Below are 19,363 nucleotides of genomic sequence, written 5' to 3'. Positions count from 1 at the left end.
GTTTTATTTTAAATTATTTTGTGTTACATTTTGTGTTGATTTACTTATTGTTTTGGTTTAATTTATTGCTGAAGAAACAACTGATCGAAGCCCGCCGAGAACACAGCCTTCTAGCTACACTCACAAACCTGTCTTTTCAACGAGATCTTATCAGGCGTGGTCGCCTGTTCCTGTCGCCGTCCCTGGCCAAGCCAAGTCTGGGTTTGGCTCCCTCTCCAGTTCGTCATCCAACACGCCCTCTGCCTCTCCATTAAAGTCTGCTTGGTCCATCAACTCTGCCTCCCCTATCAAATCCATCAACCCTGGATCACCCGCCTCTTCTGTTAAGTCAGTTAGTGACATGGCCTCTCCCATCCGGTCTTACAGATCCATCTCCTCTCCTATAAAAACTGTAGTCCAGCAAATCCAATACCCAGTCCAGGTAAACCCCAGTCCACTGGTCTCACCAGGGAAAAGTGCCCCAGACCCTGTATCTATGAAAGGACTGGCACCAATGCCTGTTAGAACCTCCCCTGTAACTGTCTCTGGAGGAGGAAGTGCTCTTCTTGAGAGAACATCTATTGGCATGACACCACCAACCTCTCCAAAATCTTCTTTGACGATGTTCAGTTCCCCGCTGCCATATAAGACCGTTATGGGGGGTGCAGCATCTTCATCCTCACCCATAAAAACAGTACCAGGTCTCTCCTCTGTGCGTTCCTTTGCTTCGGATGTCACTGGCCCTGCAAGAAACCTGTTTTCTTCTCTTTCGTCACCACTTAAATCCAACACCTCTCCAAGTGCTGCAGCTCTAATCAATGGCACTGTGTCACCTACACAGTATCGCTCTTCCTCTCCAACCTCTCTTCTTACCAGTAGTCTGCAAGAGAGAATACAAGCAACCACCAATGCTGCAACTACAAGTGTCAATGCAGCCTTTGATGAGGTCGAAAAAACATTAAATTCCTGTTCTGCAGGTTATGGCACCTTGAAATCCTTGTCCTCCTCTGCCTCCTCCTCATATCAGTCCATTAGGTCGTCAGCTTCTAGTTCCCTCTATGCCTCTCTAAGAACTCCTACAAATGCCACCACTGCTGTGACGTCCACTACAATGACTGTTCCAGTGTACTCTGTTATTAATGTGCTACCTGAGCCCCAGTTTAAAAAGTTGCCTGAGGTGTCCAAGTCAGCTGCTGCACTTCTGTCACCACGGAAGACGGTGTCTATGGAGGTGAATGCTCAGTTGCAATCTTCTTTTGCCAGAACTCTTTCCCCTGTCAAAACCCCTCTTTTTTCTGCTGGCCTAAAATCAAACACTACGTCACCATTGTCATCAAGCCAAGAGATTTTGAAAGATGTTGCTGAAATGAAAGAGGACTTGATACGAATGTCAGCCATTTTGCAGACAGACCCAAATTCCTCAACCAATAAGGGATTTCACTCCAATTCTCCCAAAGAAGCTAAGATAGAGGATGAGGAGCCATACAGAATTGTGGAGAAAGTGAAGCAAGATTTGGTAAAAGTGAGTGAAATCCTTACTAAAGATGCTGTGAAAGATGGTAGGGTTTCTCTGACAAGAGATTCTTTGGATGATATACACTTCTCAAAAGTCCAAGTTGAACAACCACCAAGCAACTGGAGCTATCCACCAAGATATGAGACTGTGGTTACTCAAGCCAAATCTAATACAATACCAGATAGAGATTTCAATCTCTCCAAAGTGGTTGACTACCTGGCCAATGATGTTGGAAGTAGCTCTTTCTCCAAACTGCATGACACAAAGCCTAAAGCAGATGAGGGCAAAAGAGAAGGAGAGGGCAAGGAGAAGCAGAAACGTGTCCTAAAGCCCACCATAGCAGTTCAGGAGCATAAACTTAAAATGCCTCCAACAAACATGCGCTCCTCACCTTCAGACAAAGAAAACAGTAAAGTAGCAGATGCCCTTTTTGGAGCAGACGCTATGCTAGAATCCCCAGACGATATTTCACATGAACAAGACAAAAGTCCACTGTCAGATAGTGGCTTTGAGACCAGGAGTGAACGGACACCCTCTGCCCCTCAGAGTGCAGAAGGCATGGGCCCCAAGGCCCTTTTTCAGGATATCCCTGTTCCCCCAGTGATCACGGAGACTAGGACTGAGGTTGTCCATGTCATCAGGAGCTATGAGCCATCAGAGGATAGCAAACACCCTGCAATGGAGGATGCACATCCTGTCAGATATATTGATTCAGATTCTAAGGGGCATCTGAATCAAGCTACATCGACTCCAGAACAGAATAAAAGCTATTCAATAAAAGTCAGCCCTGATGAGGATCCAATGGGAAAAGGGATGAGGGTGAAGGAGGAGACACACATCACTACTACCACTAGGATGGTGTACCACAAACCACCTGGCAAAGAAACACCTACAGAGAGGTGTGAGGAAACCATGTCTGTGCATGACATAATGAAGGCTTTTCAGTCAGGCAAGGATCCTTCTAGAGAGCTGGCAGGATTGTTTGAACACAAGTCTGGTAATGACGAAACCTCACAAAGAATCCTAGAGGACATTACCTCCAAACCTAAGATTGAAAGAATAATTGAGGTTCACATTGAAAAGGGCAATAAAACAGAACCAACAGAGGTCATCATCAGAGAGACAAAAAATCATGCAGATAAGGAAATGTATTACTACCCAGGAAATAGACAGGAAGAGGAGGATGCTGAGGAATCACTGCCAGTATACCTTGACTCCCCTCGAGTGAACACACCCATGTCACAGGAGGAAGATAGTCGCCCCAGTTCAGCCCAGCTAATGGCAGATGACTCTTACAAAACACTAAAGCTCCTTAGCCAGCAATCTGTAGAGTACAATGAGGATGAATCATCAGACCTGAGGGGAGAATCTTATAATTTTGCAGAGAAGATGCTACTCTCTGAGAAACTTGACCAGTCTCATTCTGACACAGAGGAATATCTAAGAGATAGATCTCACTTCCACTCACCAGACAGAAGCAGTCACAGTGAGGGTAGATCAGTAGGACCAAGGACAGAGTATGTCTTTAGATCGTCGCGAAATGTGTTTGACAAATCTGGAAGAATGGTCAATGTTGATGATAATTTTGACAAACTGACACTTTTACAGTATTCATCTGAGCCTGGTAGCCCAAAGCAGTCTGTTTGGATGCGCATGCCAGATGACACACAGAGCAAAGACAGTGGACAACCTATGTATGAGGACAGAGTTGACAGAACTGTAAAGGAGGCAGAGGAAAAACTCAGTGAGGTATCTCAATTCTTTCGTGATAAAACAGAACAGCTAAACGACGAACTATCTTCTCCAGAGAAGAAATCTCGCAGACCAGACTTCAGAGAATCACGTTCAGGGCCAAGTTCTACACATAGTAGTCCAGAGAGGTCAGCTTACAGAAATGGGGGTAGTGGGGAAGAGTGGAACAGAGAGAGGCTTAGAGATAGGTTCAGCTCCAGTGAGAGGAAATGTGCCAGCTTGCCTAGCAGCCCAGAGAGGAGAGTGTTGCTACAGTTCAGTGATACAGATCTAAGAAAACAAGAGGACTCTAAAGGTGAAAGTCCTAAACCTTTTCAAATATCCTCCTCCAAAGTCAGTGCAGTAAGACTAAAGTTTGAGCAAGAGGCACAAAGACAAGATAGGAGTGCTCATGCTGGCCAAAATTCAAATCCTCCTATCAGGAAACTCCAAGAAAGTAAACTACCTGTATATCAGATGTTTGGTGGTTCAAATATTCCAAAAACACCTGACAGTCCTGGAAACCAGAGAAGATGTCAGGATAGTGAATCAAATAAATTCTCACCCAAGCATGAAACCAGTGGAAAAGACCAGGAGGAGAAAAGGTTATTCAAGAATTGGGACAGCCAAGGATATGGAAGTTATAAACCCCAATCTCCCAAACTATCTCATTCTTTAATTCATGACTCTATAAAAGAAGGCAATACTAGCGATTCCCAAAGACAAGAGACAACCAAGAAAATTATCTACACAGAATTTGTTGTTCGAGAAAGTCCAAGTGGCAATGATGGTCTAAAAAAAAACTCGGAATCACAAATTCCTGTAAGAAAGCCATCTAATTTTTCAGAAAATTCCAAATCCACCTCTTTAAAATTAGATGCCTCTGTTGAACCATATGAAAGGACAGGGACTCATATACCTACCTTAGCTAGGAGTCGGTTACACAGTAGCTCTGAATCTAACAAGTCTACTCGTGGATCATCAGTAGGCAAATCCACAGATTCATCAGACAGTAGCCAGTCGAATGTAGTGTGTAATGGTGTTGATAGTGACCAAGTAGAGTATTTGGATCAGGTAACTCCTGTAGTTGTCACAGAGGGTTTTAAAGACATTAAACCCTTACCTGTGTATGTTAGCATCCAAGTAGGTAAGCAGTATGAGAAAGAAACAGCCTCAGGACAGCTAGGAACATACAAAAAAATTGTAAGCCATGAGAGTAGGACAGTGCATGAGACTAGGGGTGCATTTTACACTGTCAAACAAAAGCAGTCTCCATCTCCTCAAGGAAGTCCAGAAGATGATACTCTAGAACAAGTGACTTTCATGGACAGCTCTGGAAAAAGTCCTGTTACTCCTGAAACCCCTACCTCAGAGGAAGTGAGTCTGACCTCAAGAACACCAGACTCTGTGATAGGCTTCATGACTAGCATGCCCAGCCCTATCCCGGAAGAGTCTGAAGAGGAAGAAGGAAAGACAATCATCCATAAGGAGCCCCCAAAGGAAAAATCTAAGCAAGCTTCTTATGAAAATTACAGTAAGAAATTGGATCCAGAGAGACAGAAGTCCAAAGAGAAAAGAGTGGCCTATATAGAGTTTCCACCTCCTCCTCCTTTAGAAGCAGAGCACTCTGACCCTGCGAAAACGGGATCATGTGTTTCTTCTGGGGCAGAGACGGAGATGATAGAGGTGAACCTTCAGGAGGAGCATGATAGGCATCTCTTGGCTGAGCCAATCATCCGGGTCCAGCCCCCATCCCCTATTCTCCCTGGAGCCGATGACAGCGACTCTAGTGATGATGAGTCTGTCTTCCATCCGATCCCTGTCAAAAAGTACACATTTAAAATGAAAGAGGAGGGTGACAAACGTCCTAAACAGAAAAGAGAGAAAAATGGAAATAATATAGAGTCTGGGATTAATGGTGTAGTAAAGGGGGAGGACGCTGACTTTGAACAAAATGGCAATGACCAGTCAATCACTGACTGCTCAATAGCAACCACTGCTGAATTCTCTCATGACACAGATGCAACTGAAATAGACTCTTTAGATGGGTATGATCTTCAGGATGAGGATGATGGTTTGAGCGAAGACCCTAAAACGTCAAGTCTGTCTAATGATGGAAAAACAACTGACCGCTCATTTAATCAGTCTAAGCTTGAAGTTATTGAGGAAGAGAAATGTGAGGATGGAGGGGATAATGCAAATAATAAAATCAGCACATCTTCAATGAAAAATAGTGGAGATGAAAAAGATTATACTCTTGAAGGAAGACATCCAGATAGACAGGGCTTTGGAGAAAACTATTTTGGCTACCAACTTGAAGAAGAACTGAACTCAACCTTTAAAACTGTTGCTACCAAAGGCCTGGACTTTGATCCCTGGTCCACTAAAGCGGGTGATAATGAGGGGGTTTTTGAGTCCAGAACAAAAGAGGATGACCCCAAGCCCTTTGGTTTATCTGTGGAGGACAAATCACAGGCTACAACACCTGACACAACCCCTGCTCGAACACCAACTGATGAGAGCACGCCGACTAGTGAGCCTAACCCCTTCCCTTTCCACGAAGGAAAGATGTTTGAGATGACCCGCAGTGGTGCTATTGACATGAGCAAGCGGGACTTTGTTGAAGAGAGGCTTCAGTTTTTCCAGATTGGTGAGCATTCCTCTGACCCTAAAACAGGGGAAAAGGGGAGAGGGGGCAAGGTCCTGGGGGTAATTTCCCCAGGGGAGAGGGCCACGGTAGATGGGAAGGTGAAGGTTATAGATACAACCACAGACAGCAGCACTACACCAACACCAGCAGCATCGGCCGCAAAATGCAGCCCTGCACTGTCTGGCAGTGACACTGGCTATGTCAGTACTGATGTCCCCACCTGTGAAGCCATAGCCGAGACTGCTTCCTCATGCACAATCACAGCCTCTAAGGTTGATCCCAAATTACGCACTCCTATTAAAATGGGCATAGCTGCCTCCATAACTGTAAAAAAAGACTCAGCTGATCTCAGTGATTGTAAAGCTGAGATTTCAGAGGGTCAAATGGTGCCAGAATATATAAGCATAGAGGGTCAATGTACAGAGAGTCAGTCTACCAAGCACGTTGAGCTTAAGTTAGAGAGAAGAGATTACCCGTTGGAAAACTGCAACAACAATAATAACCTGGAGTCCTCCAGTGTCCAGGCCAACTACATTCAGTGTGGTAGTGTGGTGTTTAATTTGCAGTCCTCCTCTGAACCCACTCTTCAAAAAGCTAGCAGGATAGAAACACTGAGCTGTAGGGATATAGAAGAGGGAGTGGATGTACACAGCAATATTAAAGTAGAGGAGCAGAAAATTGAAACAGTTAAAGAAAGTGAAATTAAGCAACCCAAGTCGAGGCTTCCGGTCAAAGCATCAGGATGGTCATTTCACACGCAGGGAACAGCCATAGGCAAACAGAAACCCAAACAAGCAGTGAAAGTTGAGGTCAGGAAAAGAGGAGAGCCAGCCATAGCCAAAGTAGAGCCCAGGTCTAGAATACCAATCAAGGATGTTAAAAAGAGTGGCCCTGTTGCCACAGCTAGCTCAGTTGTTTCAGCTCGGGTTACCTCACAACAAACAAGGGCCTTGGAAACAGAGAGAGCAGCCATTCAGTTGCCCTCAAGACTACCACTGAAGGACAGGCATCAGGTCAGCCATGTCCCAAACGAGGGAGTATTTAGACAGGAAAACCCAAGTGAAGTTTGTAAGCGCACCATTGAATACTTTAAAGGCATTAGTGGGGAGACGCAAAAGTTGGTGGACCGCCTGTCAGACGAGGAGAAAAAGACGCAGACAGAGCAGTCGGAGGAAGACAGCACCTCCCGGAGCACCTCTCTGTCGGACGCCTCCCAGCCTTCCCAGCCCTCCCAGCCCTCCCGCTCATCCAGGTCTGGTAGAGGTTCGAGGGCTGAGGCCGGGGCAGCGTCCGTAAGGGCAAAGGTGGCGACGACGGACAGGGCCTCCGGCAGTGAGAGGAGCAGGAGGAGTAGGCGGACTGGTGGGAAGGAGGGCAGTCAGGGACTCACAGGGTCTCGAACGCCTCCCATCGCGGAGATCAAGCCTAGTTTGTAAAACTTTCACACTATGTTTAAATTACATCTATATATTTATATATTTCACTTTTAGTTGCATGACATCGTTGTGATCGTTTAATGGATTGACCGGAATGCCTGTGGCGTGTTTACATATTCTCTTCAGAACAGTAGCTGTCATTTAATTTTTGTTTTTTGTCATTGATGTACTGTGTACTGTATTGTTCTTGTTGCAAGATTATCTTTCCTCTCTTCCCCTCTTTCAATCCTTTTTAGCCCTTGTATGGTAGCGTGAGCATGCCAGTAGTAGTGACTGCTCCACTGGCACAACCATCCCTTGTTTGGCAACCCCTTGAGTTTTCTGTCTGTCTGTGCAGTGTGGCTACTGAATTCTTGTAGTAGTTTCTTCTTACTGAATTTTACATGCAGTTGTCATTTAAACTAACTAGTGTTGGTAAAGAACACACAAAACGCATGTGGACATTTTAGATTCTAACATACTTTTCCACACTAGATTTGTAGAACTGAGTCTGTTGAGAGTCATAGTGTGCTTTGTTTTGTGTGGTTCTCATGAAAGTTACTGCCTGCCTAGAGGATACATGCCACAAACAGTCACAGACCACCACTTACTCTACGAACATATTTCAGTTGCCCATAATGTCTCCAGTGTAAAGTATCCTTTTCTTGCCATCCTCCGGAAATAATCACAGTTATATTAGCATAATATATTAACCAGTGTAATGAAAATATATTTAACACACTTTAATTAATATTGTTAATCCTAATGTAAAAATGGCCAGAAAAGGAAAATTATGTACATTTAATTTCTCTTACATTGATGGATAGGGGAAAAAGAACATGAGTTGCATTAATTAGTCATTGTCTTTGAACTTACCAGGTCCCCAAAGTCCCTGTGAGCGAACAGACTTGCGGATGGCGATCGTTGCAGATCACCTGGGACTCAGTTGGACAGGTGAGATGTATTCTGCATTGCTCTTTCTCACAGTCACTCTCCACATTCCTTTAATTCTTTAGCCCTCTCAGCTTTAAACCCTGTTATTTACTGCCATCTTCAGGCTAACTCAAAATCTTACAAAGGATCTGGGGCATGTTGTTACAATAACAGCCCCGAATGGGAATGGGACTAGCTAAAGATATTTAAAGCACAATCAAGTAGTAATTCTTTCTATAGATTGATACCATTTTAAATGCATATATTTACTAGGCTATATTTAAGCTTGGCAATTATCTATGTCTAAATTGCTGTTTCCGTCACATAACAGAGTTGGCACGGGAGATGAACTTCACAGTAGATGAGATCAACCACATCAGACTAGAGAACCCAAACTCTCTGACAGCACAGAGTTTCATGCTGCTCAAGAAATGGGTCAGTCGGGAAGGGAAAAATGCCACAAGTAAGATTGATTTTATATACTGAAAAATGTGTGTTGTTTCTGTTTCTCCTCCATATAACTTTATTTGTCCTTGTGTTTCAGTTTTTCTGCATTTAATTTAAACAAAAAAAAAACTATTAATGACTATCAAATTACCTTTTTTTTTCCTAAGCATCTGCGTCATCCATTGTAGTTACATTCTTTGTCACTCCTTCTGTCTAACCTCCTCAGTTGCTCTCTCACCTCTTCTGAAATCTCCATGCACCTGTCTAGACAAGATGCTTATGTGAATTTATTTTTTCTAGTGTTAATAATCATATGTGTTTTTATTTGTGTTGTTTCCATTAGTAAAACATTGGTATAAGTAGTTTTGTTCATTGACAGACATTGATTCTTCATTAGTCAGGTGATTTCATAAAAACTTTGTCATCTGATATTATTCCACAGCGGATGCCTTAACTGCAGTGCTGACCAAAGTCAATCGGATGGATATTGTGACTTTACTGGAAGGCCCAATATTTGACTATGGTAACATTTCAGGCACGAGATGTTTTGCCGATGATAACGCTGTTTTCCGGGATCAGGCTGATGGTAAAGTTTAGCTCTGTCTAGCTGACCTCTTACCTCTCCCTGCTACCTTTTTTGTTGCCAGTGCATGGATCATGTATGTACTGTCTTACCGCAAATCTCTTGAGAAATCAGATTTGGATTTTGTTTGGACAACTGGTTTCTACAATTGCCCACATGCAATTTTCAGATAATGTCTGCTGAGTTCCATCTCTTACATTACATTGTTGCCATTATCATTAAACAGTGGTGGTGTTATACAATAAATTTCACTCTTAAACATGTTTTTAATTGTTGAATTAACCACCAATTTAACAAAATCCGATTATTGTCTGCTTGAACTCTCTTCTACAATACAATACAAGTACAATAGTATATCCAGTTGTCACAAATATGCAGTATATACTGTTAAAATCCCATTTTAAATGCATGTTGCAGACTACATACTGCTTTAAATGTTTTTCAATTGTCTCTTCATTAGAAATAATATTACCTTTTAGAGTCTGCTTTTTCCTATTAATTTAGTTGAGTTCTCCTAGTTCTCCTCCAGTTTCTCTGAGCCTTCCTTGGATAGATGAGAGAATCTCGTCCTCTGTGAAACCAGACTGCCTCCTCCTTCTCCTGTTTTTCATGCCTGCCATTACCTCCCACTGCTGTATTAGTTGCGTATAACAGCACATAACAACTCTTAACAAGTTAATAGTCATTTGTTGCTGATGTCCACTTGTCCTCTCATCCATACCCTGACATGCCTTCCTCTCATATCCCTTGCATACCCATTAGTCCTATTATTCATTTATTGTTGTTTAAGCATTTTTAACATTTATAGCATTTTAATATGTTTTTGTCCTTTTTCCTATTTTCTTTTTGCTCATTTTATCTCTACTGTATGTATCTTGCCTTATTCATTTCCCATAGTTTGCATAATTATCCCCTTAACTCCTAAAAGCAATGTGTCTGCTTTCATCCTGCAAACCCCCTGCCCGTTCTTTCCAACGCCAACACCAACACCCCCACCAACTCCCCTCATTCCTGCCACAGTGGCTCACTGTCATCCCTTTTCTCTACGTCGTTCTCCAAGTTATGAGTCCTCCATCTCACTCAATGATTTAGCACCTCCAGTGCCATTTGAACCACCATCGCTGAAGTTTCTATTTTCTCCTCCCCCATGTCTCCTTTCTCTGTACCCCCCAGCTGACCCTTGTCAATCTCTTACCTTACCTTTCTCACCCCACCCATCATCACCCATCCCCCTCATCACCTCACCTATACCTTCTTCACCGGCTGCTAACTCTGTGTCCTCACCCACCTCTGTCCCATCCTCTCCCACATTTACCATGCCATCTCCAAATGCTCCACAACCTTCAGATCCATCAACCTCTTCTCTCACTCTGTCCCAATATACCCCTGAGCTGCCCTGTCATACTACTGCCCCTTCTGAACACACAATAACACCTACCTGCATTACTCTGTTACCTTCATCTGAAGATATTACCTTACCAGTTTTACCCATGTCTTCATCGCCCTCAGGCAGGGCCTTGTCTTCTGTCACGACCTCTCCCAGCAAAGATTCTTTGGTGAAAGAGCTCACCTCTTATTGCCGCCCTGTCTCTCCCCTCTCCTTGTCTACTTTCCCTCCCATCTCTCCATCAGGGTCACATTGTCCTAGTCCCAGTGCTTCATCCCCTCCTCTACGCTCTCTGTCTCCCTGTCCTGCTTGTCAGTGTACTTGTGCTCCCTCCATCTCTCCATCTTCTACTCAAACCTGCATTGATCCTTCGACAATGGAAATATTAATTTAACATGCTCTTTCCTTTTTTATTCTTCTTGCCCACCCTTGTCCCATCTCTCATCTGTCAGCAGTCTTATGTAAGCATGTAACAGAATACCCTGGCAAATATGAAAGTCTTACAGTCGTCAAATCACACACTACATTATTAATCTGGCCTGATACTAATGTGTTCCACTTTCACTGTCTTACTTGACAACTGATAAACAAGAAATTGCTTTTATAATCAACAAAAAATGTACTGAATGTATTTATTACATTCTACTGCATATTTATAAAGATGCAATATATTACTGTCAATATATAGGACCTGCTAACATATCACAATCTCAGCTAGAGGTTGACAGGATACATGCTTTGCATCTGAACCTCTTTGCCACTCTCCATGTCATGCTATGTATTTGTTAGAGTGTGTGTTGTTTTCGTGTGTGATTTATTCTTTTGTGGCTTGCTTCAGTGTATGTCCTCTACATCTGTCATCCTGTCACCTACAGATTGTCAGAGCATTCTAGCGGAGCTGCAGTCCCCTGCCACACTGCATTCTCCTCACTTTCTGGAGCCCGAACTTCCCATCACCCCTAATCCTTCCCTTGCCCACCAGCAACACCACCATTATGCACAACCAGACACCCCTTTGATGGCTGAATCCCAGCCTCAGCCCCTGCCCTGGAGCCCAGAGATAGATCCTGGTAGCAGAGAGCTAGGCAGCCCACCCAGGAGCCCCCCCAGACCCTGTGAGCTCACCCTGTGCGACCCAGCCTTTGAACTCCCTGATCCTGGTCATTTCAAAGTCAGAAAGCCCCACATTGCACTGAACGATCAGCTGCTTTTGAGCGAGGAGGAGGACAGGTCCTGTCATGATATGGAGCAGAGCCACAAGCCAAAGTCGCACTCCTGTCCTCCAATGTGCGAGTTAGACATTGACTTCGCTTACTCCCCATCTTCCCCTTCACTGTCATCAGTATCATCAATAACCCCTTCATCGCCTGACAGAGCACACATGGGAAATGAAGGAGCACAGATGGGTGCCTCCCATGGCGTACAGCAGGATGTATGTTTAAAAGGAGGTGAAAAGGAAGTGGTGGAAGAAATAGAGAAGGTTGCTGAGATGGTTGAAGCAGAGGTAGTAGATGGAAATGGATTAGTAGAAAAGTGGATAGAGCAGGACTTGATTAAAAATGTGGAAAGAAAATGTGAAATGATAACAAAATATAACTCTACGTTGACAGAGGAAACTAACATTTTGCTGGAACAAAAGCAGGGGTCTGGAGAGAAAGATAATGATGCAATAAATAAGCAGCATATCCTTATTCATGATAGGAATAAGGGGACAGCTTGTGAGGTGATTGAGGCAGAAGATATGCCAAATGTGTCAGATAAACAATATCATCTGATAGAAATTGGGCATGAAGTGGTAAAAGGTTGTACCACCATAGCAGCAGAGGGTTTAAAAGAGGCTGTTGTGGAAACCCTAGAAGTACAAAATGTTTATGTGGATGGTAAGGAAATTCACAATGATAGTGACAGAATAGATGACAAAGGGTTATGTGGAAATGAAAAAGATATTTGCGCGACATCAGAAGCAGACCAGATGGCCGAGAACCAGGCTTTAGCTCGTCTCTCCCCTCAGGCCTGGGATGAAGCACTTAAAGAACTTCAGCCAAGTGAGTCTGGATCCAACGAGGAAGAGGAGGAGGAAGTCAAGGATGAAGAAATCACAGAAAAGGCATTAGGAACTATGTTAGAGGAGGTGAAGAAAGAAGAAGGCTCAGAGGAGAAGGAGGAGAATGAAGAGACGACTAAGGCCAGGGTTCAGGAGATTATTGATCAAGTGGAACAGGCAGAAAAAGATGTGTGTTCACTTGCAGGTTGGCACAGTGACTCATCCAGCGTCAATGTGGAACCACCAACACCAGGCCGCAGTGTCAGCTCTGACCTGCTTGACAGACGGGAAAGGTAAAAATATTATACATCTATAGCATTCAAATTGAATGCCTTGAAAACATTAAGTCTGACTGTTTCATTTTGAACTGCTTCTCCTTGTTTATCTTTTTTAGAAATATTATTAGATTATCACTTTTTATCTCTTTAAGTTATCCTGCAACTACAGTACTAGTGCCTTGTCTTTTACCCAAACAGCCAAGAGAACTCTAGTGAATCCATCACTTCCTCATCTAGAGGCGAATCAGGGAGGTCCCGAAATAACGGCGACAACTCAAAACACTCACCTCAGGACGGCTCATCTGAGTCATCAAATGGCAGAAAGGAAGAGGGAATACTGATGTCAGAGAAAAAAGTCCAGGTAAGGTTACAAGTACTAATAGCAGTCGGTAGAATTTAATTTAAAAAGTTTTAAGCAGTTGTTATACCAGTGGATAATTTCATACAATTTATTTTCTGGAGATACCTAAAGAACCACATTTAACTGATATTTTTTATTTCAGTGGGGATATATCTGTTGTATAAGTTGTGCTGAAGAAACATAAACTACAGCAATTTTTTTCAGGCTTCTGGTTTTTGCATTTTGATCCAGCTCACCATGGAGTTGAAGTACATTAAAGACACAACAATGTCTCAACTAACCAACTAACTAATGTAATGATCTTTTAATACCCTCCTTGGCAGCGGGTTAGTGTTGATTCCGGTTCAGATGAAGAACAGACTGTAACCACCAAAATCTTCAGACGGCGTCTCATTTTAAAGGTACCCTAAAAGCCTGGAGCAGAAGCTGGGCTTGGGCCTTTGTGTGGTTTGGGTTCAGTGTGCCTTGTAGTACTTTCTTGCTGTATTAGTATCTTTGTTCTCTTTCTGAATGTGTGTGTACATGTTAATGTATATGCACTACTGAGCCAGTTCCTGCTGAAGACTAACATAGTTTTTTGCCTCTTTCTGACATGTTCTTCTCTCTTGAGGTGTTGTTTTGGTGTGGTTATGGTGGAGAATTGCTTTATTATGTCAGAATCTGTCATTGCGAGCCATTATTCATGTACTAACCACAAACGCTTGCAGGGAGAAGAAGCGAAGAATATCCCAGGGGAGTCTATGACAGAGGAACACTATATGGACCGAGATGGTAACCTCATCAGTAGAAAAGTAATGTATAATTTTATTTGCTGACAAAAAATAAATAAATAAAAGGAGAGTATCTTAATGCTTTTATAGAAGCAGACACCAGATCATTTCTTTCTTTGTTGCCATCCTTCTGCCTTGGGCAGGTAATTAGGAAGGTTATTCGAAGGGTTTCTACTCCCACACCAGAAAACCAAAGAAGTGACAGGTGGCACCAAGACCTTCACCACAGTCCCATTCTGCAGGAAGAGGTTGGCGTAAAGACATGATTTAACTGTGTTCCTGGGTGGAATGCCTAATCCTTAAGGGGCAATGTTATCCTTTTGGAAGCAAACATTAGGTGTAAGAACATAATTGGTGGAAGGTTAATCCTGAAGTTGGACTTAAAGCTGCCCTCAACATGATGTTTTGTTAAAATGTCTATTTTATACGCCTGCAGAAAAAAGTAAATTGAGAGTATAGCTTAACTGAAATGTTGGGACAAGCAGAAAAATATATATATACTCAACATTTTGTATGTGAATAAAATCCTAACATTGAAGTTTTGTTTTTGTTTTTTCCAGGTAATGTTATGAGAGTGTTGTTTTTTGAGATGTTGTACTGCACTGATCTTTGAGTGCAACTATAAGTCAAACAATTCAATCAAAGAGTACAGTAGGAGGACAAGGCTAGATTTGATCATGTTTTCCTACTGTGGGGCAGGTGACCTTCTTCTTAACCCTGTAAAATTGGTTCAGGATAACTCTCCTCACAATCTCTTTTTTTGGCCAAAAATACAAAAACGATTTAAATGCTGTCAAATGAAGTGCAACCTTGCATGTTGTCTTTTGTTTCTATTGTGTGGGATAACAAAAACGATGATGAGTATGATTTTAATGGTCTTAGTCTACACTATTACTAATGAGTGATTTGACTTTGCTGTGAAAATGTAGTGTTCATATCCTTCATATCCTACTCTTACCATGATAATTAAATTTTTCGTCTTCCAGGTGTCCAGTTTGTGTGTCGCTTGGTTGCTAATGACATTCCTAATAACAAGCTTGCTACTAACATTTCCTGGTTTCAGATTGGAGTTCCTATAGTGTGTTTTTCTATTTTGTCTCCCCTCTTTGTTTAAGGTTTGTGTGTAGGGTTGCAGCTTATTGAAGAAAAAAAATAAATACAATGAATTAACAAGATTTCTGTTTCTGATTTGTAGCAAGGAGAAGGGTCAAGGAGTAGCAGGAGAAAGGATGATAGAAGGTCAGGGGATAAAAAGCTCCACTCATAGGGATGGTTGTGCTCAGGTACAGTGCTTACTGTCTTTCATTCTATTACAACCTTGTCTTTGCTGCCCCTGTGTAAGTGTTAATAGCATTGTATGTATCGCTACATAGTTTTTCTCTTCATCGCTAAGCTGCATTTTCTTCTACATGTATAGTTACTTTCATGTCACAAATGACTGCCGCATCACAATTTCAATTTTCCAATAACACAAATAAACATTTGTTTAACCTCCCACAGGTACAGTAGTTGTTCTGTCACAAAGTGTGCAGTTGAAAATGCCATCTAATGTCTAAACCTGGCAACATTTCTGCACTTCTGTGTTCACCGAGTGTGTTTCTGAATAGGGGACCATTACAAAGGAAACAGGGCTGATGGGCACTACAGACCTCAGCATTAGATTGCCCCGCTGATATCCTCTCTGTCTGTTTTTGTCCACTAAATCCCCAACTCACAACAGAAATGTAGCACCCAAAAAGAGTTGGTTATCCCACTGCCCAGACTGCTAATCCCTGCTGCTGTTCACCCTTATGTTATGTGTGGAGTGAATCATTCCATCTGTACAAAACAGACTTAGAAATAAAGCACTGCTGTCAAGTCTAGCAAAGAGTTTCTATGGTAACAAAGGTCACCATAACAACCCACAGACCATCAGGTCTTGGTAAAATGTTGGCTTTTTGACATACAAAGCGATGAAAGATTATGACAGTTTATTCATTTAAAGAGAACATTTGTATAAGAGAAAGGCTGAACTGTTTTAATTAAAATTAGGATAATTATCTAAAAAAAAAACCCACAAAGATCTGGTCAAAACTTGGTACCTTTTAACAAAAAAAGAACCTGTTCTCTGAAATAACTTGAAACTTCAAATAACACAACAAAGGCCAAACTAAAACAGCAGAGTGACTACTTTTTTCCATTAAATAGGTTAAATAACTGAATATAGAATTGAAACAGTTTGAAATAACATCGTAATCCACACCATAATCTTGTTTTCTGAAGTTTTTTTACCTATTTTTTAAATTGTATAATTTTTGTTTCTTTTTATTTTAGTTGTGGAAGCGTACCAACAATTTCGTCCACATTTGTGTAGTTGCACGTTGTTCCTCTCAAAAAAAAAAAGTTACATTGCTATTACTATTTTCTGTCCTACAGAACCATGATAGATGTTTCCTGGAAATATGTGGTCAGAGGCTAGTACGCTCTTGTCAGAGAACTTCAGAAAAGACTCGAGTCTGCAACTATCTGCTTCAAACAAATGGTTTTCACGTGGGAGGAGTCCACCCCTCTGACTGACACATGAGCATGAAAAACTCACTCCCTGCCAATCAAAAGGCCCAGGAGGTTCTCACTTTCTGACCGTGGTGGACCTGTGAACAATGATTCTGTTTCCTGTTTTGTGTGAGACGATACTTGCCATCGAACCACTGGTGTACTGAGAGCTTTTTTCGGAGCGTAATTTGTTGTGAAAACAAACAAACAGTAAAAAAAATAAATAAAAGACTCAAAGGTGCAACTGTGACCAAAGGTGGCACAAGAGCTCGATCCACATAAGTAAGGGGAAAGAATGAACTAGACACAATAACACAAACAACTCTAATGGAACTTCTGATCCAACTTCAACACTCGCCTTATAGTTTTTTCTTGAACCCATTGTTGTCAGGATGTAAATTTTTTGGGGATTATTTTCTTCCTTTTTAAAACTTAAACTAACACATTTTCTTCTGTATATAAAATTACAATGTGAAAATTCTTATAAAAGGGTAAGCTACTGGTTGAGAATGCACTGAGGAGATTAACCTTTTCAAGTGCTTTCAGAATTTATTGAAATAGTTCAACTTTTAATGATTTGAGTGTAACTTCACAGGTTCTTGTATAATTAATTATTAGAGCAGGTATAATGTTTGTACATGAAAAAAATGCTGGTTTGATTTTAACAGAGGAAGTTTCCAGAAAATCAAATTTCAGTAATTCCCAAAGTGGGGATTGGATCTTATCCTGCAAAAGCAGACTTTCAGAGTACTCATATTTTCATGCATGCTGTTCACATTATTTTAAGTACAATTTTTACAAGTTTGAAATCACTGTATTCAAATAAGAAATAAACCCTTTATCTGTGTGCACACATAGCCCAAACATTTGTCATCAATTTTATATTTTAAATCAAAAAGGGATGCCATTAAAGCATTGATCTTGTTGGGGTGTGGACATTCACACAAACATTCTTTAACTTCTTGAGGGTTTGACGTCTTATCTGTCTATCTAAAACTGGGGAGCAGCTTCTGCTACAAGAACGAAATAATCTGAATGTAAATGCTAGTAGGCTGGCTCGCTGTAAAATCCTAACTGTATTGTGTGTATTGGCTATAAGGTGTAGGAGTCCCTGTACACTGTTAGACTGTTTGTAATCATTTTAGCAGTGTGTTAGTTTGGTTTTCTAACGGCTGCTGTGGTATTAAAGGAAAACTGGGGCATTTTATTTTGGATATTTTTTTTCGGGGGGTGAATATATTTCTTTAATTTAAAAACCACTCACATTAAGGACACATAAAGACATTATTTGATTGTAGCTCTAAATAGCATATTGTATGGCAACAACACTGGATGGTCGAAAACAATTATTTAAGCATTAAATAAATTGTGTTTAACTCTGAAACTGTGTGATCATTTTTAGGCTTGAGAGTCTGTATATGCAGTGTTGAATAGAATTGTTTTCAGCCTATTGGCAAAATTTTACATCACATTAGGAATTGTTTCTCATTAGATGCCCATTTAGTTCAAGTGTGGTGTTCTACTGGTGCAATGGCGCAGTATGTTGATGTCTATGCTGTGGACATGAAAACTATGTAACTTTTCTGGGAGGAAGGGGGTTTGAATGAAATTAGGTAGGGTGCTGTACCATATTCCCTTATACTACTATGTCACTCAAAGGGTTGAAGACCCTTGATATGGTTGAACTATCAATTTTGTCAATTTTGTTTGATATGTGTTTTCACCTGAGCAGATTTTTTGATGTACAATTCTTACTAACAGAGTGAAGCCATTGAAATGTAACTATTCTAGCACTTTGATTATTCAAGGTCTTTTAGACACTAAAGCAAAAATGATGACACCACAAATGTTTCAGACGTCTTTAAAAAAAATCTAAGTAAAATTTTAAAAAATAAATAAAACGCTTTGATTTCGCAGTACAAATGCTTCTGTTCTTTGTGTCCTTCAACGGGTTTTATTATGAAAGTAATGTTATGGCAGCAAGGTTCTGATACCATCACAGATGCTGCCCTCCATCTAACACTGAGCCAAAATGTCTCCTTTGGAAGAATTCTCCGGAGCTGCTGCTTATTACACTATATAATCCAATTCAAATGGATATTGTATGATAACATTACTTAGTTATTTCAGGCCATGGTACATATAAAACTAGTTGACAAACACTGAACATGTAATGAGCTCCACGTTCCACAAATGAAATCGTGTACCTCCACAGCTACACACTCAGCCTTCTACTTCTATGTCCGTCCCTTAGCCCCAACAACTGTAAACAAACATGGTTTCACTGAAATCCGGTTCGACAAATATCAAAGGCAAAACTTCAAAGGCAGTTATATGATGTAATTAATGATGTCATCGATCACAGAAAAAACTAAATAGAACAAACACAGAGAAACACCCCGTTGGCTCATTTGTAAGTGTTTCTGTCCATTTGTTCATAGCTGCAACACATTAGAGACTTTCATACAGACACAACATCGTTGTTGCTCGTCCGACACATAATTTATAGTTGGCCACTGTCTTCATTCTTGGTACTTTGGATTCTATAGCATGTAAATTGTGACACAGGGCTGCTCTGAAGCACAGGTGGACAATACAAGCAATGATGCAGGACAGGTATGTTCAGGGATATTCAGCTCAAACTGTGCTCTAGGCTTTGGGGTTCCAGACCATTTAGCCCCATTGCTGTGTTGGCAATCCAGTCTTTGGGTGGAGTTGACAAAGATGTAATGTAGGC

General features: G+C 41.5%; 1 protein-coding gene across 49 annotated transcripts in view; it reads left to right on the top strand.

Moving 5' to 3' along the window:
• Positions 1-18,549, top strand: part of LOC137133411 (ankyrin-3-like) — a 114,077-nt gene extending 95,528 nt beyond the window's left edge. For 20 of the 49 annotated variants that reach the window (XM_067517175.1, XM_067517229.1, XM_067517167.1 and 17 more), the window contains 11 exons: positions 75-5,876; positions 8,171-8,245; positions 8,556-8,687; positions 9,114-9,257; positions 11,517-12,978; positions 13,162-13,324; positions 13,648-13,725; positions 14,032-14,115; positions 14,238-14,342; positions 15,290-15,377; positions 16,510-18,549. In XM_067517175.1, the coding sequence (XP_067373276.1) occupies positions 75-5,876; positions 8,171-8,245; positions 8,556-8,687; positions 9,114-9,257; positions 11,517-12,978; positions 13,162-13,324; positions 13,648-13,725; positions 14,032-14,115; positions 14,238-14,342; positions 15,290-15,361 (8,117 nt within the window). In that variant the 3' untranslated portion in view covers positions 15,362-15,377; positions 16,510-18,549. Of the gene's footprint in view, positions 1-74; positions 7,305-8,170; positions 8,246-8,555; positions 8,688-9,113; positions 9,258-11,516; positions 12,979-13,161; positions 13,325-13,647; positions 13,726-14,031; positions 14,116-14,237; positions 14,343-15,289; positions 15,378-16,509 lie in introns of all 49 variants that reach the window. The other 29 variants (XM_067517045.1, XM_067517020.1, XM_067517032.1 and 26 more) reach the window with 11 other exon arrangements.
• Positions 18,550-19,363: the final 814 nt, after the last annotated feature.

This window comes from Channa argus, chromosome 1 (genome assembly GCF_033026475.1).
Source record: "Channa argus isolate prfri chromosome 1, Channa argus male v1.0, whole genome shotgun sequence".
NCBI classification, from domain to species: Eukaryota; Metazoa; Chordata; class Actinopteri; order Anabantiformes; family Channidae; genus Channa; species Channa argus.
Note: the sequence above shows the minus strand (reverse complement) of the source record. Positions and strands in the feature narration are given on the sequence as shown.